The following is a 22,053-nucleotide window of genomic DNA, read 5'->3' as shown; positions in this document are numbered from 1 at the left end:
GTCTCAAGCAATAGACGAAATCAATGACTCGTTAAGAGGCATGCGTGCATGATCCACTGGGTGGTGCCCCGCTCGTTCGAAGGTCTTGCTTTCGTCATATCTTGTATGATCGGATGCGACCATTCAGAGCTTCTCTTTGCCGTCCTTTCTTACCCTGACCACGGCTTTGCCCCAAGTCTTTCGTGCCATTAGGTCCTGCAAAGCTTGGGTCAAGCTCTCCAGGCCCTCGTAGATGTGCGAGTAGACGACGGCTTTTGCTTTTTTGCTCTTCAATAGCTCCAAAATGCCATTCCAGGTCTCGGGGACCAGTTCTGGTTGTTCCACGGTCATTCGACCCCAGAAGAGCCCCATGATGGAGCATTGCTTCAGCAGAGGTAAGTTCATGGGAACCTTTTCGATGTCGCCTGCTGCGAAGCCAATTACGACAAGCCGGCCATTCCACGCGATCACCTTCAAAGATGGAAGGATCATGCCCACAGGGTCGTATACCACATCCACTCCGTGCGAATCGGTGATCTCTGCAGTTGGTCGGAAGCGAATCAAGAGGGCATGCATAGGCTCAGCAGCGATTTTAGCTCTCAGCTCTAGCGTGTCTCCTGCTTTCAAATCGCACCTTTGACCTTGTTCTGCCACTCCTTGTCTCGGTAATTGACAGCATGGTCCGCTCCGCCAATTTCGGTGCAGACTTTGAGCTTCTCCTCACTTCCTGCCGTTGCAATCACTCTGCCAGATTCAAAATGGAGTTAAATAGAGTGTTGGGTGAGCAATGACCGGCTCTAGTCTCGCTGTTACGCTAGCATGATCCGAACTCACTTAGCACCCATCGCCTTGGCGATTTGTATTGCGCAAAGGCCAACTCCGCCTGCGCCAGCATGCACTAACACCCATTCACCTGGCTGAACCTTTGCCCTGAAATGTAGCGCAGCGTACGAAGTTGGCCATGTGACGTAGAGTCCTGAAGCCTAACCAGAGAAAAGCAACGTGCCTCAACGTGCATTCGAAGTGCCTAGAAGTGAAAGGATATTGGGGCCGCCTGGCCGCACTCACCTCTTCGAACGTCATGCCATCAGGAATTTCTTGAAGCTGCGAAATTTCTGCCTCGACCTCTGCGAGAACATAGGTATCCAGCTTGATCGATTTAGTGGAGCTGCCAAAAGGAAAGCAAGTCGGACAGGACCGAAAGGGCGACCTACTCACGCTCCGCGTACGATCCATTGGCCGATCCAAAGACTCTGGTCTTTCCAGCAACCCAATTGCAGCCTTCAGGAATCGGCGAATTCTTGGCAATGACTCCTGCAATCTCTGCACCTGGAATGTAGGGAAAAGGCTTCTTCATCTGGTATTTGCCGCGAACTTGGAGTTGGTCGAAGAGGTTCAAGCTGTGGCGCAGACGCCAGATCCCAAAACGTCAGCTTGTATGCACCCAATCACGCCGCATCCACACGCGCCGCTTGAGAACTCACGAAGCAGCATAGACGTCGACAAGCACTGCCGTGCCATCAGCATCCACCTCTGGAGCTTCGGCATCAGCCCGCAGCTTAGAGGGAAGCTCGGACAGATCCTTGATGTCCTCGTCCATGATGTAGGCCTTCATCTTGTATGCGCTGTTTGGATGATGCAGTTCGGATCTTGGTCAAAGGGTTCTCTCACGATCGTAGATGCTAGAGTACTCGCCGGTGGAACATGGTCGATTGGTCGAGTGGAGAGCGATGTGGCTTCCCGACGTTAAAGGCATCCCTGCCGGCCGTGGGCCCTCGATTCACATTGGGTCTCCCCCGCACCGGTCAGCACCCGGCCCGGCTGATTCACGTGATGCTCCGGCGAATCGCAGAGGTCACGTGGTGTTCATCGTCGAAGGGCTCGCGGCTTAGCGCGCGCATCATCGATCGACGAATCAATGGGATGTGCATGACGGGCGTGTGGAAGCAGCGTGTGAGCGCGCATCGATCAACCTGAATCGATTCCTGCTATATACTCTCGACCTGCCATCGCTTTTAGCGCAGACAGAGCTTGGCGATGCTCTCGAATCTTTTGTACATCTAACGCAGGCGAGGACGTCGTCCCTGTGCCTGTCACTTGCCAAGCGCGGACACCACGATCAACCAGGTCTCAACTTCAACGATCAGCATTCGTTGCTCTTTGTCATTGCAAGCGTCATTGCATGCAGGACAATTGCCCGGAAATCTATCTTTAGCGGACTCGAGCCACTGCTCCGGTTCCACCCCGAAAACACAACATTGACTCGACACGAGGATCATTGGTCACCTCGCTTGCGAGGTCTGCCAACCTTGGAAGCTCGACAAGAGCGCATGTGCAAGGCCAAGACAAGCTAGTGAAGCAGCTTCAACCAGGTGCTAGACGCCGAACGCCATCATCTCCGACTCCCCTTGGACACCTTCGAAACTCTTAGCAGCTCCTCTTCTCTGCTTCTGCTCCCATTGCATGCATTGCCGAACAGGGCTGCAAAAGATCGTGGGCGGTCAAGCTATCGGGCGGAGGGAAGCGCAGGGAGCGATCTTTGGCTCGACGCTGTCACACTAGCGCAGGTACCTTCGCCCTTTGACAGATAGAGAGCTGGCAGTTGGGTGCGGAGAGCCATCTTTGTAGCCGGCCTTGTGGGCTTAGCTGTCTTCGCCATGAATGGCGCAAGGTCGATGGGGGATCTCGCCCCCGGTACGAAATCCTATGGCTCTTCCGCGCCTCGATCTGCTGGACAGCCCATCAAGCCCGGATTGCCATACCCACCTCCGGATATGCAGACGGCTCTTGCGCGGCCAATGGCAGGTACTGGAGCACATGCTCCTCCTCGGCAGGATGACCGCACGTATATCAGGAATGGTAGCGTTCAGGATCGCGAAGCTGCCTCGTACGCGCCGCAGGGAGGCTCAGCGGAGCAGAGAGAGCTGGCCAGCCCGGAAGCGAGCACAAGTGCGGTGCCTCTGGGCGCTTCCGAGGAGAGCACCGATCTTCATGTCCTCAGCAAGGATCATCCGACCCAATTCGGCCAGCACCTGCTACGGAGCGAGAGAGCGCGAAAGAAGGCGAGGTTGAGGGAGCAGCCTGGCGTGAGCGTCGAAGCTCTGCAGCAAGAGCTACTCGAAGAGACAGATGGCCTCGTTCCGCTGGGTGCCATCGTCGCTAGACTGGCGAATTATGGGTTCGAAAGCTTTGGCAATTTGGCGGAGACGTGAGTTCGCGGTTGTTGGAGAGCCTCAGCAGACCTGCGCGAGAGATGCACATAGAGATGCAGGAGGTCGAGTCGGAAAAGCGTGGAGATGCTTTCATGGTTTCGCCAGGGTATTCTCGAGTCGGCCGTCAGCTAGGGTGGTGGATAGGGTCACTTGAGCAATGCTGCTCTGTGAATCTGACTCCAAAATCGGTACGAGCAAAAGGAGTAGTCGCAAGCTTGTGTAAAGCGCAGACGGGATTTGGCACGAGAGCGATGTTCGGCGCTGACGTGGACAATTCCACCGGTGCTTTACAGTCTCCCATCACTGTCCTCTTCGGAACGCAAAAGCAAGATTTTCGACACCGCTTTGGATGTCAGAAGGCAGCTTGTCAAGCTACTCGTCCTTGTTCGGTGGAGTCGAGCTGCACCGGATTTAATGATGGCCAGAGTGAGTTCGCATCCTGACCTGCTGAGCACGGATATGTCTCATGCTCGGGCGTCTCCTTCCTCATACTTAGAACCTCGTGGGGCTCTTGCGAGCTCATACGATACAAGCAAATGATGCTACTGATGCTCTTCGAAAGATGCAGAGCGAATTACCCGGAGCTCGGTCAGTTGATGGAGGATGCACACTTGGATGCAGATGTCCGCAGCTGCTGAATCTGCTTCATGATTCGCCTCGTGTAGCCTTCGCAAAGCGGATCTTGTCTCCGCCACAGATATTCTCGGGACCGGGCAATATCAAAGGCTGCCTTCACACATCAAAGACTACATCGTCCCGCCTCGGGAGCTTACAGATCGCCAAGCTTTGGACGTCATCTCGGACATGGACGCTGCCCTGAGAACAAGGCTGACATTATCCGAAGTTGTACCTGCACCGCTCACTTCCTACTCCATCGGTGGGTGATATCGTCTTTCCTGCGCATTTATCCTAAGGCTGACAAGTAGTTCCACCATGACTCTCTCCCCGCAGAGGATGGTCGAGTGACTTTCGAGGTGGCCAAACTCTTCACTGCTTCCATGACGCTGTCTGGAAATTCACCAGAGGATCGCTGGTTCATCCTCTCCGCTAAATTCGATTTTCGCATCACTGGTGCGGGCGCAAACTGTGAGTGCTGCACTTAGGCCTACGCTCGAAACGCTCATGCCAGATGCTGACGAGCTTTGCTGCTCTGTGATACACCTCCAGTATTCCCAAGACGGCCGAGAAAGCGGGCTCGTACAATTTTGATCTCGCAAGCAGACTTTGAGCTCGCCCCCCGATCTGTCGCTCTCGCTTCGGAAAAGGATGGAGCCGCCGTCGCCGCCGCAGGAGGTAGAGATGCTGAACAGCTCGAGGTGACCCATCCAGCGCCAGCCGAGCAGCGTGACGAGTGCCAGAGACGGGATGCCCCGCTTGTCAGGGCGTATAACTTCCTTCGTGAGTTGTCTATTCAGCCCGAGATTGACGCCTCCTGGCTGAATCTGATGCCTTCGATGAGCAGAGAGCCAAGCGCTGGAGTATCAGCTTGACATTCTGCACTATCAATCGGTTGAACTAGCTCGAGTGGGCTGGGCTCCAACGATCTCTGCAGGCTTCGAGCCCATTCTTAAAGCTGGCGACCCGAGAACCTTGACGGTATCTTACTGGCGCAAGAACCGATCGGAACGTGCAGGCACGGCAAGCAGGGGTTCCGCTAAAGCTGCGAAGCCGGTGCTTGATCCGCTTGCTGGAACCAGTATCAAGATTAGGGCTGTGGACCGCTCGCGCAGACCTGCAAAGCTTGTGGCGCTTGACAGGGCCCTTTGCAAGGATCTTTCGGCAATTGAAGCGGTACCAGGACAGAAGCTGAAACAGCAAGACCTGGTGGTTGAGTGGGCGCTTGATTCTGCACTCCGAAAACACGTGGAAGACACGCAGCTTGTCGTAGTAAGTATCGAGACGCTGGTGCGGTTCGACACACATGCTGATGAACATCTCTATCATGGTCAGAACGCCCTCGACCTCGATATCGAGAAGCTCCTTCGCCACGCGGTCTCTTTGCACGCGGCGGCGGCTGTTGCAGAGCTGCGTGCAAGGCTATCAGCAAGCTCGCTGCGCGCCGCTGTCGAATCACCCGCATGTTCGTCCACAGTCAGTGACGAAGGGGGGCGCTCGTGCCATCTGCTTCGTCTGCCGCTGCATCCGAGGCTGCTGGTTGTCTTGCGCATCGACACCATGTCGGGTCGGATACAGCTTGAACACTCTACTGCTGCGTCGACTGAAATTGTCGCCTCGACGCCATCAAATGACGGCATATTTAACCGACTTAAAGAAGCTTCCACGCAGCTGAATGATGATCCGACTTTACTGGTCGAGATTTTGCAGCAACAAAGGGCCCTCGCCATTTTGGAAGGATTTGAACAGAAAGCATCATTTCTGGGGCTTCATTGCACACGACGACTGCCGATTCGAAGCACTGAGTATACTAGACTTGGTCCTGAAACGTCATTGTTGTTCGTTCCCTTGGCCCAATGTCCAAATTACTACGTCGTGCTGCGGATAGGCGACGATTCCGTCAAAGTAGGGTTGATGTGCACCACTGCGTTCTTAGATGGCTTCAATACGGTGCTGGGTGTTCACTCGGTGGAGTGGCTGGATCGCGATCGGCTCGCCAAGGGCGGTGCGTTGGGCAAGAGAAAACGAGAAGAAGTCGAGACTGGTGGGCAACCAAGGTGAGCTCGTCCGAAGGGCTGCCATCTTTTCAATTTTTGTGAACCAGCTGACATGAGTCGGCGCAATTTCAGCTCGGAACTTTCTCTGGAAGAGCTTTCTCTCTTGCACCACTACAGCGTTGCACTCGTCTGCTACCATCAGATTGAGCAGCAGCTGCGCGTGCGTGGCTTGCCCTTTGTGCATGTGCGCTCAGCGAGCGAAATCTCGTTGCCTCCAGCAAGCGCGGCCGCCCTGCGTTCGACACGGTCAGAGGTCGCCAAAGATTCAGCGCACACCAGCATGGTTCCGAGCTTGTGTGTTCGGGCAGACAGTCTCCTGGGCGCTTCCTCAAGCCTGGTCAGGCGCAATGTCTCCATCGAGCTACGAGACTGGAGCGATCTATTAAGTTGCTCCGTCAAGTTCACAGTACGACTCCGACGGTCACTTAGCACGAGCAGCCGCAAGTTGGTGCTCAACGAGGCGACCGGCGATGTGCTCGAGCTCGAAAGCCAGCAGTCAGCGCTTACCTTCTCTACGCGAAGCATCGATGGCTGCGTGGCGCTCTTTCTCGATGCATGGGACCGAGTATCAAGGATCATGTCGCTGGCTCGAGAGGTTGCTAGCGCTAGCAGGGCCGACAAGCTTGACGGTCTCGAGGTGCGATCATTTGATCTCCAGGAAGTAGTATTTACATACGAAGGTGGCCTTACAGCGTCGGTAAGCCTACAGGACGACCCCCAAACACCACGGGGAAGCTCCTACAGACTCCAACTCGCCTCGAGCGCAGGCACTTCTCAGCCGAACCCACACGAGGTGATCATCGACTCGCTTAGCCGCATGCTCAATGGACGTTTCGATGGTGCGCCAACTTTCTGGCCGAGCTTTTTACAGGTGAGTCAAACGCCTTTATCTCGCGAAGTTTTAAGCTTGATGCTGACTGCACCGCGCCCCTAACAGCTTCTACATGACACGCTGCCGTACCTACGAGTGGTGGCTCCGATAATGGATCAATGTCTTGAGGACGTGCTGGCGCCTGAGCCCGACGTACGTTCCGCTACATGGCTACGCTTGACATTCATCGATAGGTCAGTAGCCACGTTACTCTCCGAATCACACACTTAGCTGATTGCTTTGCCATTCACGTTCGCAGTTTCGTTCTCGACGTACGATTGCTGCGGGGTTCAAAAGTGCTGATCCTCGATGGGGCAACACCATTAGAACCTTCGACGGAGCTGCAAGGTCACGAATCAGGGTCGGAATCTCTGGAGAATTCCTCTATTGAAAAGCCGCAGGACCAAAGCTCGTTCGCAAGACGTCGATCAAATGGTGCTTCCCACAGTGCGGCGCTACTGGACGGCGCAGTCTCGACGCCAATTCCAAGCTTCTCTGAGATACTTCAAGCAGTGATGCGGGAATTCAGACAACGCAAGCGCACTACAGAAGCAGCTGAAGCCGAGCAACAGGGCTCGACAGCGGATCCAAAGGTCAGATTTGCAAAGCCGACGATACGGCACACGTCCGACCCAGCCGTCATCGATTTGGAATCTGGCCTTGTCTGCGACGCTGCGGACCACCTTGTTGGACCATTGTTGTCTGCCGTCATCGAAAAGATCAAGCAGCGCATCGCGAGCGAACTCGGCGAGTAGCTTGGCACCCCGTCTAAATCCGATTAGCGCCACCCACTTTACAAGTGTCGCAAGATGTGCGGGGGCGTTGCCTCATCTCTTCGAAATCAAAGCCCTCAACCTATGGGGTCCCTACGCCGATTACGCCCTCGCACTGTATCATCATCAATCCTTCTCGCTGTCTCTCTCTCTCCCTCTGATGCAGCGACGAATCAAAAGTTGCAAGCTGAGCGTCGAGCCATAAGGAAGTTCGTGAGTGTGGCGAAGGTCTAACGCGCTCCTCCGGACTGAGCTGGCCTAGCGCAGCTACCAGAATGATCTGCGTTTGGCTGCACCACTCCGAGACAACTTCGCAATCCCTTGGCGATGAGATATTGGCCGTCATTGCTGCTGGCGGTGGCGGGCTCAAGTCATTGATTGAATGGAACCCTTGACGATGCTCTCGTGTCATACCAACAACCCAACGTTTGACTTCCCGCACTGGCAATTGCCTCACTATCCCGCTTGCCCCGGTCTCAGCTTGATGTCCGTTCATGCCCTACCTAGGAGGTCTACCGAACGCTCCGGTAGGTGGAGGCGTGGAATCGCGAGCCTCCTTGCCCGTCTGCCACTGTACAGGTGAATCGTCTTGATCTTGCGCTCTCTAAAGTTGAACAGGGAAAGTAGGCGCGGTCAATTTCGAGCGGATAAGATGAGCTGTCCACGACGATGGGACTTTGGGAGCTAGAGCTACCGGATGCGACTTGCACTTTTTCGATCTGCTAGCGACGCTTCATTGACATGTGCCCCCCCCCCTTTTTTTGAGCTGTGCGCTGTCTACTTACGTGCGCTTGTTCGGCATAAGCTGCTTTTCGCCTGGCTGCGTTTCGTTGAGCATCTACGCGAGCCTTGAGCTCCGGAGAGAGTTTGTCGTAGAATTGCTGCTCGTTTGGCGTAGTCGCTACTCAATTAGTCGTGGGTAGTGAGGCGAGGTAGAGGCAGCGCATCGAAAAAAGGAGAATAGAGCGATCGATTAGATTGGTGATTTGCAGTGGATGAGCGTGATGCAGATGGATCGATGGGCTTCCACGCCATCGAACTTGTAAGGAGCTACCTTCCCCAGCCACACCATACTCACCTGCCATGATTCCCCATCCTGCCGCTACAATCACAGCACCGCCAACAAATGCTCTCACAAGCGAAGGTTTCCCAGCCGACATCTTGCTTCTTTGCCTCTCCTTGAGCCTCTTGAAGCTGGCAGCAGTGAGAAAAGTGTCCGTGATGCCCTTTGGCGAGATGAATTGAATTGGGACGGGAAAAAAAGTCAAGACCACCTTTGGAGCGGGTGATGTGCCTTGATGTGCAATCGATCAGCGTTTTCTTTTTGCGGCCGCCAAGAGGCTTGAGCTAGCAGACGAATGGGGATTGCGCGATGATGCTCGATCAGAGTCTGGATTAGTGATTGAGGGAAGGATGTGATGGAGTACGAAGATCGAACAGCAGCTATAGCTGAAACGCAGCCGCGCTCCAGGATCGACGCATGGGTCGGTCAGCATTCAAGATTCTCTCTCTATACTCACGACTCTCGCTCGCGCATATCTCTTCCGATGCACACGTAAATGTGGAGTCAAGAGCGAGAGACAATCACAATCAAATGAAGGGTTAAGCAAGCAAGAAATCCTCATTTGAGATTCGAGATTTCAATATTCAAAAAGCTCACGTCTTTTGATGAAAGTCAAGTGCACAACGATTCAGATCTGCATTTACCAGTAGTCCTTACTCGGATCATCACAACTTTATATTAGATCAATTGGCTAGTCGCGTGGCGTGATGTTGATTAATCAGCCACTCAAAGCTTCACGTGACGCCCATTGAGATGGCTCGAGCGCGTCAATCAGGCAGACCGCACGACGCGGCTGCGGATGCGGGGAAAAGGCCTGCCGGAATTGCCGGAAGTCACAGTGGTGCAGTCGTGTAGTCGTGAGTCTGAATGTTAATTGAATGGCTGGCTGGCTGGCTGGCTGGCTGCAATTTGTGGGGCACACACGACATTCAAAATTCGTGACTCGCAGAGGGTCGGGTCAGGATCAGGCGTTCATGCATCCTCGTGCCAGATCAGCTCAGCCGCTCGCCTACCTGGTGGACGTTGCTCTGCTCGTACATCATCATCTCGAGTGAGACATTGATCTGTTAGAGGCGATTATTGGAGTTCTGCTTAATTGCAACACAACGGACCAAACACAACGTGCTGGAAGGATTTATGCAGAACAGGCAAATGTCTCAAGGTGCAGCTGCACCTCCCTCAGCAGGCACGATGAGGGCCCTCGTCATCAAGGCCCCATACCAGGTGGTTGTGGAGGACAGACCGATCCCGGTGCCAGAAGCTGAAGAGGTGGTGGTCAAGGTGGAAGCTGCTGCGCTTTGCGGTAGCGATCTGCACATTTGTGAGTTTCGAGCAAGGCTTCGCGTGAGCCTGGATTGCCTGCCAGCCAGCCAGCCAGCCAAGGCAAAGGTGCAAACGTGCGTTTGATACTCGGCTGACTCGAGCGTAATCTTTGCATGCGCGTCTTGGCCCATGACGCTGCCTTGCGCTGCCTTGATCCTCCAGACAGGGGCCAGTGAGTGGAGCCAATGAGCATGTCGTCAGCTTTGCCTTGGCAAGCATCAGGTCAAAGGCTGACTGACATTCGTGTGGCCGCGCGCCCTTCCTCCCGCTCTTTGATCGCAGTCAGCCCGTGGCCAAGTACGACTTTGTGCTAGGACACGAGCTGACAGGTGTAGTTCACTCTGTAGGCTCGTCCATACAGAATTTCAAAATCGGTCAAAAGGTGGTGTCGCCTTTTACAATCAATTGCGGATCCTGCTTTTTCTGCGAGAGAAAGCAGACGGCGAGATGCGTCAAGAGCAGAGTGTATGGAAGCAATGCGATGGAAGGCGTTCAGGCTGAGTACGCTAGGATCCCATTGGCGGACACTACGCTGTTTCCTGCTCCTGCTGGTGTGAGCGAACAGGTGCTCATCCTCATGGCCGATGTGAGTCTGAGTCACAGTGGTCGCGCACAATTAAAGCTTTAATTGCACTCGTGACTGCAGCGTCTATAGCGCGTGCATCACATGTCTCGACGGCATGGCACGTATATGGCGCGACTAGATTGCTGTGAGACGGCATATTTCAAGCGCGGGCTGAACCCCTTTCGAGCATCGTCACGCATATCGACACATCAGATCTTTCCCACCGGTGAGCGCGAGCAAAGATCAGACCCTCACTCAATCGACGACCCATACCGTTCAAGACTGACACGCTTTGCCTTGTTCTTGCAGGCTTCTTTGTCGCTCAAAATGCAGCCAAAATGCTCGGAGAGGCGGAGCGCAAGGATACGACTGCCGTGGTGATCGGTTGCGGACCAGTAGGCTTGTGCGCCGTCACAGCAGCCAAGCATTTCTTCGACGTGCGTCATATGCAACTCGTGACTCGATCGTCGCGTTCGCTCGACCACGCCCTGACACTGCTCTCGTCGCGTCGCTTCGCAGCACGTCTACGCGATCGATAGCGTGCCTGCTCGGCTAGACCAAGCAGCTAAGCACGGAGCCACACCTCTGCACCTCCACTCTTCCGATCCCGACGTGACGAGTCGCATCAAGCAAGCGACGGGTGGCAGAGGCGCAGACGTGGTGCTGGAAGTGGTCGGCAACCCCTCTGCGCTGGATCTGGCCATTGGGCTGGTCAGAAACTTTGGAGTGATCAGCAGTTGCGGTCTGCACACCCACGAGTTGAAGTTGAAGGGACTGGATCTGTATAGTGAGTGTAGTCACAAGTGATGCGCTCAATAGCGTCACCTGGAGTTCGCATACTCAGGTCCTTGAACTCGCCTTTTCTCACGTGCTTGTGCTGCCTTCCAACGTCAGACAAAGTGAGTCGGCCTTGCCGTGAAGCTGGGCAAGCTTCACCCGTAAGCTGAAGACGCTCTGTCTGGTCTTGTGGACGTCAGAATATTCGCTTCCAATTCGGACGTTGTTCAGTCCGCGCCATTTTTCCGGAAGCTCTCGAGCTGCTGAAGAAGAATGCTGATCTGTGAGTGCCGCAGATACCTAGCGCGAGGCCCTTCTGTATTGCTTGGGAATGCCTTTTCCGACTCATGAATTTCTTGCTCTCTTTCGAGCCATCTAGCTTCGAGTCCTTTGTGGAGAATACAGTGTCGATCGAGGAGGCTCCAAAGTGGTATGAGCTGTTTGAGCAGCAAAAGGTACGTGTCATGCAGTTCAAATGCTATCCATTTTCAGCCCGCATTGGTCATGTCTCCATTCAATGTGACTTGCCGCAAAATCTAACCCACCCCTGTTCGCGGATCCAGTGCCTTAAGACTGTGTTCACCTTCAGCAGCCCGTCAGCCGGATCTGCTGAAGCTGCCACTGCGGCCACGGCTCGTACAGACCAAAGCGTAGCAGCATCGTCTGCAGCTGCCGGAACGTCAGCAGCAAAGGAGTCGCCGGAACACCCTGTTCAACGATCCGATTGGCTCCAAGCTTATGCCCCTCCCAGAGCGCGAAGCGAGCATCCTTTGCGTACTGTGACAGCTGAGGAGCTCAAAGACATGTTGCAAAAGCAGGAAACGGCTCATGGACACGCAGCTCAAAAGGCGCTGGTCATTGACGTAAGAAGATCCGACTGCGAGGTGAGTGCAGCGAATGTGACACCTGAAGTCGTCTGTGTTCGTATCGAGTCGGCACTCAGCTGACTGCATACTACTCGGCGGTCTTCCTTCACAGTCCTTGATCCCCACCGCTATCAACCTGCCAGCTCAGACTTTACCGCTCTCGCTGCCATCCCTCCTCTTGCACCTCTCCTCTGTCCCACTGGTCGTGTTCCACTGCAAAGCCTGCTCGTCGCCAACGAGCAGGGGCGTGCGCTCGGCCGGATGGTACGCCGATGCGCTGCAGGACAAATTGGGATTGACGGACGAGCAGACGGCGCAGAGAGTGGCTGTGCTCCAAGGAGGCATCGTAGCTTGGGAAGCAAAATTCGGTGCAAAGTCGCTCGACACCCGAGGGCAACTTGCATTGGAAGGCTGGGAAGCCAGACAGCCATGATCACGCTGAACAGTCCCTTCATATTACGGCTACCACTCTCCTCACTGCTTCTTGTCGTAAGTCTCACGCGCCTCATCGCTGCGTTGTGAAAGACGGCTACGGAGCGTGGGCATGCCAGACCCGTCTCTGTGCACGCTTCGGAAACATGATCGAATTCGCGGCCATCATACTGCAGGTCTACGTGGCCTGATGAGATCTGCGCTGCCCGCTTGAGTCGAGAACACCTTCAATATGAATTACGCTTCGAAGAGGTAGAGTCTTGCTTCGAGGGGACCTAGCAGATGACCAGAGGCATTCTGGGTAGCTAGCGCTGCCTCCTGAGTTTGATCAACCTCGACGCGCGTCAAATCCAATTTCACCTCCTCGAAACCCCAATTGCCCAGATAGAGAGCTTTTTTGTCGCCGAGCACCCTCTCGTACGCATAGACGCTCTTGTGCGCCCTGCTCTTGTTCTCCTCCGAAGCGTCTTGTGGCAGGATGTGCTCTACCTCGTGCATCTTGAAGGTGCCATACACGAGCACGGGATTGGCTTTGCGTAGAGCCAAAGCTCGTTTCCAAAAGTTGAGGACGGAGTTCGGGTCGCTGGACTGCGAAGCCGCATTGATGTTGCCCTGGCCTTCTGCAAAGTCTGGATTGAGAGGCATCCAGGGTCTTGTCTGACTATTGGCGGGCGAAAAGCCACCTGTGGGAAGCGAGCCATTCCAAGGAAATGGTGTGCGCGAATTGTCGCGCGCTTTGCGCCGAATGCTGCGCATGAGATGGAGCATGAGAAAAGGAGGATTGTTAAGAGTGACGAGCTCGTTGTTTTCCCGATAACGCATCGCTCACCCTCCCATGACATCGCTCATGTCCACCTTGGCGCTGGGGTCGCCCAACTTCGCGCGCCGTGCGGCGAGTTCATTCTTGTAAAAGTCCAGCGACAGCTGTACAGCGCACAGTGGCAATGTTAGTATAGCACTCTGCGGGATACACACCCTAGCAAGACACCCACGAGATCGCGATATTGTTCAATGTCCCATTCGTGTGGAACATTCGTCATTCCCAACTCTTCGCCCTGGTAGACAAACAATGTGCCGCTCTGACTAGCCTGAAACAGGGCCAAGAGCTTAGCAGCTTTGACTCTCCACTCTGGCCTCTCTGCTTGTGGACCCAGGAAGTTGGGAATGGCTCGTGGAAGATCGTGGTTCGAGACGAAAGTTGAGAGCCAGGATCCGTGTGAAATGAGAGAAGATTGCCAAGTGGCGATGGTTTGTCGCATCTTGGAGTGGTCTGGAGCTGTGTGTGGTGCTGGCGACAGGCCACCGTACAGGTCTGTAGGGTAAAAAGGCGTATTCGGATGTGAGAGACAACCCAACGGTGCGAAAGAAGGAGCGACTTGAATTGATCGAAAGAGATGTCGGCACTTTCTACGCACCTACGTGCTCGGTGCTAAAGACCATCTGAAGCTCTCGATCTTGTCGAGTCTCCCAAGCCGTGTATGCGATACTCTGCTCAGGCGTTGTGCCCCACGCTTCGCCAACGGTCATCGTATCTGGTCCCAGAGCTTCTTTGTAAAGCTGTGTGCTCGCGTGGGCATCAAGGTCAGGATGTGCTACACCCGTAGCTGCGAAGGGCAAAACGCACCTCTTTAAGGCACTGATGAACTTTGGGTCCATGCACGTAGAGCTTCGTCGCGTCCTGATATTTTGCCTGCGAATCGACGATGGGAGCATCGGGGAAATCGCCTTGCAACCTCTTGCCGCTCGCGTCCAAGTGCTGTGGCTTGCTGATGAAGTTGATGGCATCCAGTCTCCACCCGTCCACGCCGCGCGCTTTCCACCTCTTTGCCATTTCGTAGACTTCGTTCCTCAACGTTTCCGATTCCCAATTCAGGTCCGGCTGTTGAGGAGAGAAGATGTGGAAAAAGTATTGCCCCCTCTTCTCGTCCCAAGTCCAAGCCGAGCCTCCCCACACGCTCGCCCAGTTGTTGGGTTCTCTTCTGCTGCCATCTTTGGGGTCCACGATAGCGTCTCTCCAGATGAACCAATCGGACCTGTCGTCATCACGCGATGAACGCGAAGCTTGGAACCACTCGTGTTGATCGGAGGTGTGGTTGACGACGAGGTCAAACATGACCTTCAAGCCCTGTTCGTGCGCCGCCCTTAGCAGATCCTCATTGTCCTGCATCGTTCCGAATTGCGGATTGATGGCTTCGTAGCTGGATACATCGTAGCCATTATCTACTCCAGGAGATGCCCAATGCGGACAGAGCCAGATCACATCCGCTCCCAAAGACTTGATGTAAGGCAACTTCTCGATGATGCCGCGCAGATCTCCGACCCCGTCACCATTCGAGTCGCTAAAGGAGGATGGGTAGATCTGATAGACCACCGCCGACTTCCACCATTCTGGCTTCTGCGCAGGTAAGAGAGCCATCTCGTACGTACTCCTTGAGCTTCTGAGCAATTTGCTGCGATGGACGCTTCCGTTCGCACGCACCCCTTCCAAGTCGCTTGTTCACTTTTGGGAGATGGATGTGGTCATAAGTCAACCAAAGCTGCATGCCGCGCTGGCCTTTGAAGCACATCGCACGTGTCAATTCACATCGACCATCCTGCCCCTTTGCTCATTTCGCACAGCTAGCTACATATCAGCGACAGAAGCGCGACAGCAATGGACAGGCACAACCGTCTTTTGTGATTGTCCTTCTGAACAGATGCGGGCAGAGCGCGAGAGGCGGAACTTGCGCGGTGGGTATACGGCGTCTCGTGCGGGGCCCCGCTCGGTGGTCGCTCGGTCAAGACTCTGCTCCACTCACCATCGCAGCATCACCTCGTTCGGGCTGCGCTGAACGTATGATTTTGCGGGTGCACTCCGCTAGGGGTAACTCTTTCCCCGCAACACATCAGTCTACGCCAAACCCAGAAAGGATTCGAGCCGACTACAACGGCAGCAGAACACCAAAACAATGCAGTCGTTGAGCTGGTCTTGGCAGGCCAGTGCCAGACAAAAGTCAGGCCTGCGTGTTCTGCCGAGAGGAATTATTCGAAGCGAGTCGGACGCCCTTGGCGTTGAGTCACCTGCAACGACTATTCATTGCGGGCGAAGCTGGTGAAAGCCTGGGTTGATATTAGAATTACAACAAGAACTCCAGCCTGGCGCATACAGGCCGGCGGACGGGACCTCGTAGGGGCCGTCTAGTCTTGCGAGAGCGTAAAGAGATGTAGGGGTAAAGGCCAGCGATGCGGCATAGGAATAAGGTTTGGATCGAATTGTGATCAACTGCGGCGCCCGTTTGTCAGAATTGCTAGCGATCGAAAGCCCGACGAAGTCGACTGACGTGCCGCCCTCTCGTGAAGGCACAGGCGTCAGACGAGCCTTGAATGCTGTTCCGAAAGCGCAATTCACTGATACGAAAGAGGAAGCTCCGACCATTTATTGCACTTCAGCAAGAGTCGGAAGAGCTTTCCATCAGTCTCGGGGCGAGCGACACACGGACAACATCGTACCTGAGCCGCAACTCACAATACAATGGTTGGACGTCGCTCGTCGCGAAAGCAGCCGCACAGTGTGGGCATTTGCGTTGTCTTGTCTGGACTCGAGCATTTACGCACTCTTCGCAGAAGGTGTGCAAGCATTTGACAAGGATTGTGTTTCTGTAGCGATCGTTGCAAGCCGAGCAGCGAAGAAGAGACTGCGCGTGACGAAGGACTTCCTCGTCAGTGTGCGATGCATGCTACAGTGGTTGGATCGATCAAGAAGCTACTCACGTTGAGGTAGTCGACCTGCATGCCAGTGTCCGCTGTCGAAGACCTGCGGCCTCTGTTCGTGCCAGTTGCGGCCGCGGCAGCTGCGGCCGCTGCTAATGCTTCTGCTTTCTCGCGTTGAGCTCTCTCCAATTGCCTCTCTAAGCGCTGTCGCTGCTCGAGCTCACGCGCAGCTGAGCGGGCATCCTCAGCTTGTTGTGGAAACAGAGCTGCAAGACGTGCCTCAGCATGTTGCTTTGCTTTCAGCGCATCTTGCTCTCTCACGCGAAGCAGACGTGCTTCTCTATCTGCCTCGATGAGCTTCGTAGTCTGGTCCTCCATCGCTCGTTTGCGCACAGCAGCTTCTTTCTCAGCTGCCACCAATTGAGCGCTCAGTACCTTCTCAGCTTCCGCATAACGCTCTAACGCTTTGGTCTGTCGCTCAGCCGTTCTTAGCGCCGTTCTGCGCTCATTGTCGAGCGCATCTTTGGCGCGCATTGCAGCGAAGTATTTGTTGTCTGCTTTCGACTTCTCGGTTGTGAGACGCAGCATCTTGTCTTCCAGCTTGGCGACATCGTGGACGTTCTTTGCAGCCAACTTCTCGGCATCTGCGAAAGCGGCGCTGAGTCGGTCCACCTCGTCACAGAGCGCTTTCGTGGCTTCGCTTGATGCGTCCAACTCGAGACGGATTGAGGTCGTAGCTCTCTCCTGCTCTTCGAGCTTGCGCTTCACTACATCACCATCGCCGGCCCCATCTAGCAGCGACCTCAGCGCATCAAGTTCGCCTTGCAAAGCGGAGGCCCGGACCAGCATCTCTTCTTCTGTGGTGCTGGAGCTGCGTGCTTCTAGTTGTCGTCTCAGATCCGCGGAAGTTTGCTCTGCAGCCCTGGATGATCATTGATAGATGTGACGTCAGTCACTTGATATTCAGTCTCGCGATGGCTCAAACTCACTTCAATCGCCCCTGCAGCTCCTCAATTAGCGCCACATCATCTTCATCAGATGCTTCTCGCGCTTTGGCTTTCTGGAAAGCCTCAGTATCGCCAGCACGAGCGGCGATGATCATATGTACGCGTCGCACTTCAGATCGCAAAGTCTGGATCCGGGCTTCACGCGCGTTCAGCAGCTCCTTCATCTCTTCATGTTGAGAGGACTTTACCCCATCGCGTTGTCGTCGCTCTGTGAGTTCGGCTTGCAGATCGTCTCGCTGTCCACGAAGCCTAGCCACATCAGCTTCGTTGCCTTTGAGCAGGGTCTGAAGTTCGTCAATCTGCGCGGACGCGGCGTCCTGTGGTTGCGGTACATTCAGCAAAAGGATTGCTTGGATCGAAGCTCAATACATGCGCGACTCACATTGGAAGAAGTGCTTTGATCTAATAATTGCTCGCGAAGCGTGAGGTTTTCGGCCTCGACTGTAGCCAGCGACTTGCCCAGCCGCTCGGCTTCTTCACTGGCAGTGGTGAAGTGAGAGTGAAGGTCCCTGTACAGAACGCTGGCCAGTACACGCTCATCAGGCACTCGTTCCAGCTGAAAGTGCAGGGACGACAGCGTGAGCTACAAAGGCTGGAGCTTAAGCACACGACTTTGACTCACTTCTGCTCGCAGCTCTTCTGCAGTCTCGCGTGTCGAAGTCAGCTCCGTGCGCAGTTTGTCAGCTTCGTCAAGTCTCATCATAGCCTCAGCAAGGGCCTCTGACACCTCTGCAGAGTGAGCTTCGCGCTCAGCGTCAAGCTCGTGTTGAGAGATGACGCCAGGCAAGCCGTTCGGCACCACCTGGTTGTCTTGATGATGCTGAGCCTGAGCATATCGAAGTAGAGTTGGGCTCCAATGTCAGCATTCCATAACATGACAGATTCCGGCCCCGCATCGAGCTTACCTCCGCGGCCACGCGATCAGCTTCAGCCCTGGCTTGCGCATCCTCAGCGGCTTGTCGCCTGCGCTCCTCCTCTTCCCAATTAGGACGCTCGACTCTGCGCACAGTCAGGCTTGCAAGTCTGTCTGCCCGCTTCTCAGCTCTCTGGAGAGACAGCTGAAGCTCGGAAAGCTGGGTAGAGAGTCTCTTTCCTTCCAAAAGCGCGCTAGTCAATTGAACTCTGAGCTGAGCGCTCTGGTCAGGGAGCTTTCAGGTCAGCATCTATTGAGCATCTAAGGTAATGTTGTCGCCATTTCGACTCACCTCCGCGGCCAAAGCATCAGCTCGTGACGATATCGAAGCAGCCTCAATTCCGTTTTGAGGGTCACGGGCAGCGATGCGCTTGAGGACGCTGTGAACGGCATCACACCGCACTTGCACCGGTGCCAGCTGATTGTGATCGGTCGGCGGGAGCAGTACTGAGAAACACGCATTCATCTGGTGAGTGGCGGCCTGTGACACTCCTTGCGGTTCCGGACTCACCTTCTCGTTCTGGCCCCCATTCCTCTGCACTGGGTTGGAACTTTGTCAAATCCTCCACAAGCTGCGTGAAAGAGAGACTTTAATTAGCGTTGCGCTTGGACATCCAATTCACCAAATTGCTTGGCATATCGGAGCTGAGTGTGGGCTCGGAGCCGAGGAGGAAGGCTCTCCAGAGGTGCAGAATCAATGGACTCACCAGAGTCCAAAGCAGCTGCCAGTCTTGAGCGATGCGCTGACTATGCTCCCACGATTGAGTAAGGCTGGCCGCGCGCTGCTCAGCTCTTCCCAAGTCGCGACGAGCTTCTAGCAGCCTCCTGTATATCGCTTCTTTGCGAAATGCCTGAATGTGAGTTGGGAAAGGGTGGCTTTTTGTGAGATATGGCATCCACCGCAGTCATCACGCGCTCGCAAGTTGGACAATGACGATGGTGCTGGGAACTCACTTCGAGGCCTTTATACGCGGGCTCGTCCTCTTCGGCATCCGTTGCCAGAGGAATGTCGGCCACGCCATTTGAGGAGTGCTTCGATGTTAAGGTAGGTCGCTTTGTCGAGGTCGCATCTTCAGAAGAACTGCCATCCAGAGCTGAGAGGGGCCTTTTAAGTGCCTGGTGCATCCCGGCAGCGGGAAGGAGTAATAGCGATCAGAGGTCGGGAAGCGGTGCCGTGGATCAAAGTCGTCAGTGAGAGCTCGAATCACTTCTCTCGAGGGACTCTTTTGAGGTCGACGGCTTTCGCGTCGATGATAGGCGCAGCCGGAATGTTGTGCACACAGCCTGACACAGACAGCGCTGACGCACGGTGCTCGTGATAGGAAGACAAGGACTCGTTGCTGAGCATGAGCAAAAGAGCCTTGACATGGAGTATTCGAGGTGTGGGTGACTTGGCTCAGGGTCAGATGTAATCCTTCAGATCCTCGAACTGGCGATGAAAAGTGAGCACAAGACAGCGAGCAAAGACCTGCACGTCTGCAAGAACATTCTCGAACTAATTTGACGCGGAAGCTTGGGTTGCTTGCGCTGGGTCCGCGCCGCGTCGGCTGCCTGCACTTCAGCATCCAGGCAGGCTGGACCTCGTGAGATACGTCAAGATCGTACTTTCATGCCCATCAAAGGCGGACGTTGATGGAGCTTCCTTGATCAGCTTCGGCGGAACCCACTCAAGAGGCGTCAAGGTGGTAAGCCTTGAAAGCCAGCGGCAATCCGACATTGTATTGGTAAGGTCTGTAGGGCTAAAAATACAAGTGACTAGGCGAGGACATGTGCTCTGTGCGAGAAGAGAAAACAAAGATTCTCGCACTCAAAGAGTGGAAAGGAGAGTGTGCCCGATGAGCGATGCTTGAGCGTGCACTGAAGGGACTTCATCGACGTTCCCAAGAAGCCAGTGAGGTATGATGTGCAGGGTGATCAGCGTCCGATGTTCAGTGCAGGGAGCTTTTCAAAATGATCCTTCGCCTGAAGTATGTTCAGGCGGACCGCAGCAAGCTCCACCCGAGGGTCCGAAACAACCACCATGATGTACGTGTTGGGCGTCAACACATCAAAGATCGCAGAGAAATTCTCTGTTTGGACCTCCAAAGCTTGGAAGCCTGCTTGCAATTTCCTGCGAAAACAATGGAGCAGCAATCAGCGCTCTCACGCTCAAGACTGCCGTCTCCCAGAAATTGGCGAATTCAACACTTACGAGCAAGAGGCTTTGAGGCTCTTGACGAGTTCAGAGATCTTCTCGAATCTCTCGGGATTGAGCCGTCGTGTGTCCTTGCCGCCCGCATTGTGATCTTCCGGAAAACCCTCTAGATCAAGGTTTGGCGAAGCTGGGAGATTGGAGGTGGTGCGTTCGCTTTGCCCTGAAGCGTCGCCTATCCGACTGGTCCTGCTTATGACTAGAAAGGTGCTGCGCTCAAAGACTACGACTTCTGCTGCGCTGTTCACATCGGCGAAATGAGCTAAATGGTGTTCGAGCACACCGACCTGTGGTATCAGTGTGTGGATGATTCGAGACCACGCCTGGGGTTCGCCAAGAAAGGGAGCCAGGTCAATGACACTGGCGTACTTGTATTATCTTCGCAACCAGCTCACTGCTCACCCTGTAAAGCGTTTCATCCCAGATACTTGTGGCAAACGGCGAAATCGCAATGTCCTCGCTCTTCCGTCTCAGTTCGTTAACTCTTGCCGCGTAAACGCTCTTCCTCCGCGTGGCGTCAACTAGGTCCATCTTATGTAGCAAGCAGAACACCTTCGCGGTAGGGCTATGCACCTTCAAGGCAGCGAGACAGTCCCTAGAGCGGATAGTGAAGCGAGTCGATTTGAGGATGAATTCTTGGACGCTCATGGCGATGCGGAGCAGTGACGAGCGCACATATCCTGAGTGGGAATTGAAGTGTCTCCAACCGGACTCACTTGTAGTATCGAACGTCTTTGTCCCACTCCTCACTTCCATCGGGATCGTCACCACCGACAAGATCGAAGACGTAGATCAAGACACCTACAGACGAGAACACCTGATGGCGCTGGCTCTCCAAGTATGAATCCATGTACGCTTGCTGACCGCCACAGTCCCACAAATTGAGGGACAGGTTGCCGAGAAAGCGGACATGAGAGTGCTCGACGTCCAAGGTAGAACCTAACCTCCGAGTGTCCGAAGGTCGGTAGGAGGAGCTATGGATGCATAGAGATTTTGATGTGAGTTGAGGTCACCTGGCACTAAGAAGCTTGTGCCAATGTTTCCACTCACAAGACCAGCGACCTCATGGACGTTTTCCCTGAGCCTGATCGGCCCATCAGAAGTATCTGAGAGCGTCGAGCGGATTGGGTCAGTGCGCAGCGGGGAATCTCTTACTCTAAGAGCAACCAAAGCATCAGAGACCCGACCCTCTGAGCTGCCGCAGCTCTTGCAAGTCCACCGGGTGTGATATGGCTGACCTCCATCGTAGGCTGTTCGTGTGCTCGACTCACCTTTTTCTTCATCGTGTTATGACAATGCTCCCTGTACCCGTAGAAGGCGCCAGCAGTACCCCTACTCAGGTCTGATAGGGTGTGCACTCGTGTTAAGGTATCGAGAAGATGGCAAACGCGCAACGGAGACCTCGAGAAGCGTGTCGCGCAGGATGGTGTAGTTTCCTGGAGTGCGGATCACCGAAAGTGAACTAGTCCTGTCATCATGGGATCTGCTGCTTGTTGTGAATGAAAGGAGCAAAGCGTTAGGGTCGATAATGCAGTACTTGTAGTGTCCGTGTCGTGTGTGGTGGAGGAGGTCGGGCTGAAGTGTATGCGCGCTGCGTCGGCGGAAGTCTTGAGCGCAGTAAATGACGGTGTTCTAGGAGCCAGAGTTGTGCTAGGCTGGCCTGCGGCTTAATTGTCATGCACGACGAAATTTCGGGGGGAAAGCTCGTCTACTCTGGCA

General features: G+C 54.7%; 9 protein-coding genes across 9 annotated transcripts; 4 read left to right on the top strand and 5 right to left on the bottom strand.

Annotated features, from left to right (window-relative positions):
- Positions 1–123: 123 nt before the first annotated feature.
- IE81DRAFT_363275 (NAD(P)-binding protein) lies at positions 124–1,892 on the bottom strand (the record flags this gene model as incomplete). The annotated part of the gene is made up of 6 exons (XM_025516758.1): positions 1,464–1,892; positions 1,198–1,379; positions 1,048–1,106; positions 814–962; positions 614–723; positions 124–518 (listed from the first exon to the last, which is right to left on the bottom strand). The coding sequence occupies exons 1-6, from the start codon at positions 1,592–1,594 to the stop codon at positions 124–126; spliced, it is 1,026 nt and encodes a 341-aa protein (XP_025373437.1). The 5' UTR covers positions 1,595–1,892.
- A 593-nt stretch (positions 1,893–2,485) lies between these two features.
- On the top strand, positions 2,486–3,398 carry IE81DRAFT_2606 (hypothetical protein). The gene has a single exon (XM_025511394.1). The coding sequence runs from the start codon at positions 2,637–2,639 to the stop codon at positions 3,189–3,191; it is 555 nt and encodes a 184-aa protein (XP_025373436.1). The 5' UTR covers positions 2,486–2,636; the 3' UTR covers positions 3,192–3,398.
- Positions 3,399–4,737, top strand: IE81DRAFT_2611 (MED14-domain-containing protein). The gene is made up of 6 exons (XM_025511395.1): positions 3,399–3,617; positions 3,688–3,779; positions 3,857–4,068; positions 4,143–4,277; positions 4,359–4,589; positions 4,656–4,737. The coding sequence occupies exons 1-6, from the start codon at positions 3,606–3,608 to the stop codon at positions 4,679–4,681; spliced, it is 708 nt and encodes a 235-aa protein (XP_025373435.1). The 5' UTR covers positions 3,399–3,605; the 3' UTR covers positions 4,682–4,737.
- Positions 4,738–5,726: 989 nt separating this feature from the next.
- Positions 5,727–7,539, top strand: IE81DRAFT_2613 (hypothetical protein). Its single transcript, XM_025511396.1, has 3 exons — positions 5,727–6,734; positions 6,801–6,928; positions 6,994–7,539. Exons 1-3 carry the CDS (start codon positions 5,916–5,918, stop codon positions 7,487–7,489), a joined length of 1,443 nt encoding a protein of 480 aa, XP_025373434.1. The 5' UTR covers positions 5,727–5,915; the 3' UTR covers positions 7,490–7,539.
- Positions 7,540–8,006: 467 nt separating this feature from the next.
- Positions 8,007–8,667, bottom strand: IE81DRAFT_343895 (hypothetical protein; the record flags this gene model as incomplete). Its single annotated transcript, XM_025515756.1, has 3 exons — positions 8,007–8,111; positions 8,293–8,408; positions 8,586–8,667. The coding sequence occupies 3 exons, from the start codon at positions 8,665–8,667 to the stop codon at positions 8,007–8,009; spliced, it is 303 nt and encodes a 100-aa protein (XP_025373433.1).
- An 822-nt stretch (positions 8,668–9,489) lies between these two features.
- Positions 9,490–12,915, top strand: IE81DRAFT_319160 (GroES-like protein). Its single transcript, XM_025512639.1, has 11 exons — positions 9,490–9,891; positions 10,056–10,065; positions 10,176–10,479; positions 10,672–10,684; positions 10,768–10,895; positions 10,978–11,245; positions 11,353–11,357; positions 11,436–11,518; positions 11,615–11,690; positions 11,799–12,119; positions 12,214–12,915. Exons 1-11 carry the CDS (start codon positions 9,723–9,725, stop codon positions 12,532–12,534), a joined length of 1,698 nt encoding a protein of 565 aa, XP_025373432.1. The 5' UTR covers positions 9,490–9,722; the 3' UTR covers positions 12,535–12,915.
- Positions 12,680–15,194, bottom strand: IE81DRAFT_307763 (glycoside hydrolase). The gene is made up of 5 exons (XM_025512357.1): positions 14,158–15,194; positions 13,949–14,090; positions 13,526–13,845; positions 13,363–13,457; positions 12,680–13,281 (listed from the first exon to the last, which is right to left on the bottom strand). The coding sequence occupies exons 1-5, from the start codon at positions 14,947–14,949 to the stop codon at positions 12,771–12,773; spliced, it is 1,860 nt and encodes a 619-aa protein (XP_025373431.1). The 5' UTR covers positions 14,950–15,194; the 3' UTR covers positions 12,680–12,770.
- Positions 15,195–15,567: 373 nt separating this feature from the next.
- On the bottom strand, positions 15,568–19,535 carry IE81DRAFT_319157 (BRE1-domain-containing protein). Its single transcript, XM_025512638.1, has 11 exons — positions 19,098–19,535; positions 18,851–18,994; positions 18,655–18,715; positions 18,436–18,590; positions 18,136–18,366; positions 17,853–18,056; positions 17,613–17,786; positions 17,213–17,547; positions 16,284–17,145; positions 16,039–16,207; positions 15,568–15,956 (listed from the first exon to the last, which is right to left on the bottom strand). Exons 1-11 carry the CDS (start codon positions 19,266–19,268, stop codon positions 15,949–15,951), a joined length of 2,514 nt encoding a protein of 837 aa, XP_025373430.1. The 5' UTR covers positions 19,269–19,535; the 3' UTR covers positions 15,568–15,948.
- A 490-nt stretch (positions 19,536–20,025) lies between these two features.
- Positions 20,026–21,854, bottom strand: IE81DRAFT_2360 (hypothetical protein). The gene is made up of 6 exons (XM_025511174.1): positions 21,606–21,854; positions 21,385–21,440; positions 21,051–21,308; positions 20,737–20,929; positions 20,335–20,657; positions 20,026–20,253 (listed from the first exon to the last, which is right to left on the bottom strand). The coding sequence occupies exons 1-6, from the start codon at positions 21,615–21,617 to the stop codon at positions 20,058–20,060; spliced, it is 1,038 nt and encodes a 345-aa protein (XP_025373429.1). The 5' UTR covers positions 21,618–21,854; the 3' UTR covers positions 20,026–20,057.
- Positions 21,855–22,053: the final 199 nt, after the last annotated feature.

The sequence above is a fragment of the Ceraceosorus guamensis genome (assembly GCF_003144195.1).
Source record: "Ceraceosorus guamensis strain MCA 4658 unplaced genomic scaffold IE81scaffold_1, whole genome shotgun sequence".
NCBI classification, from domain to species: domain Eukaryota; kingdom Fungi; phylum Basidiomycota; class Exobasidiomycetes; order Ceraceosorales; family Ceraceosoraceae; genus Ceraceosorus; species Ceraceosorus guamensis.
The sequence above is the reverse complement of the archived record's forward strand: the minus strand, read 5'-3'. Positions and strand labels throughout refer to the sequence as shown.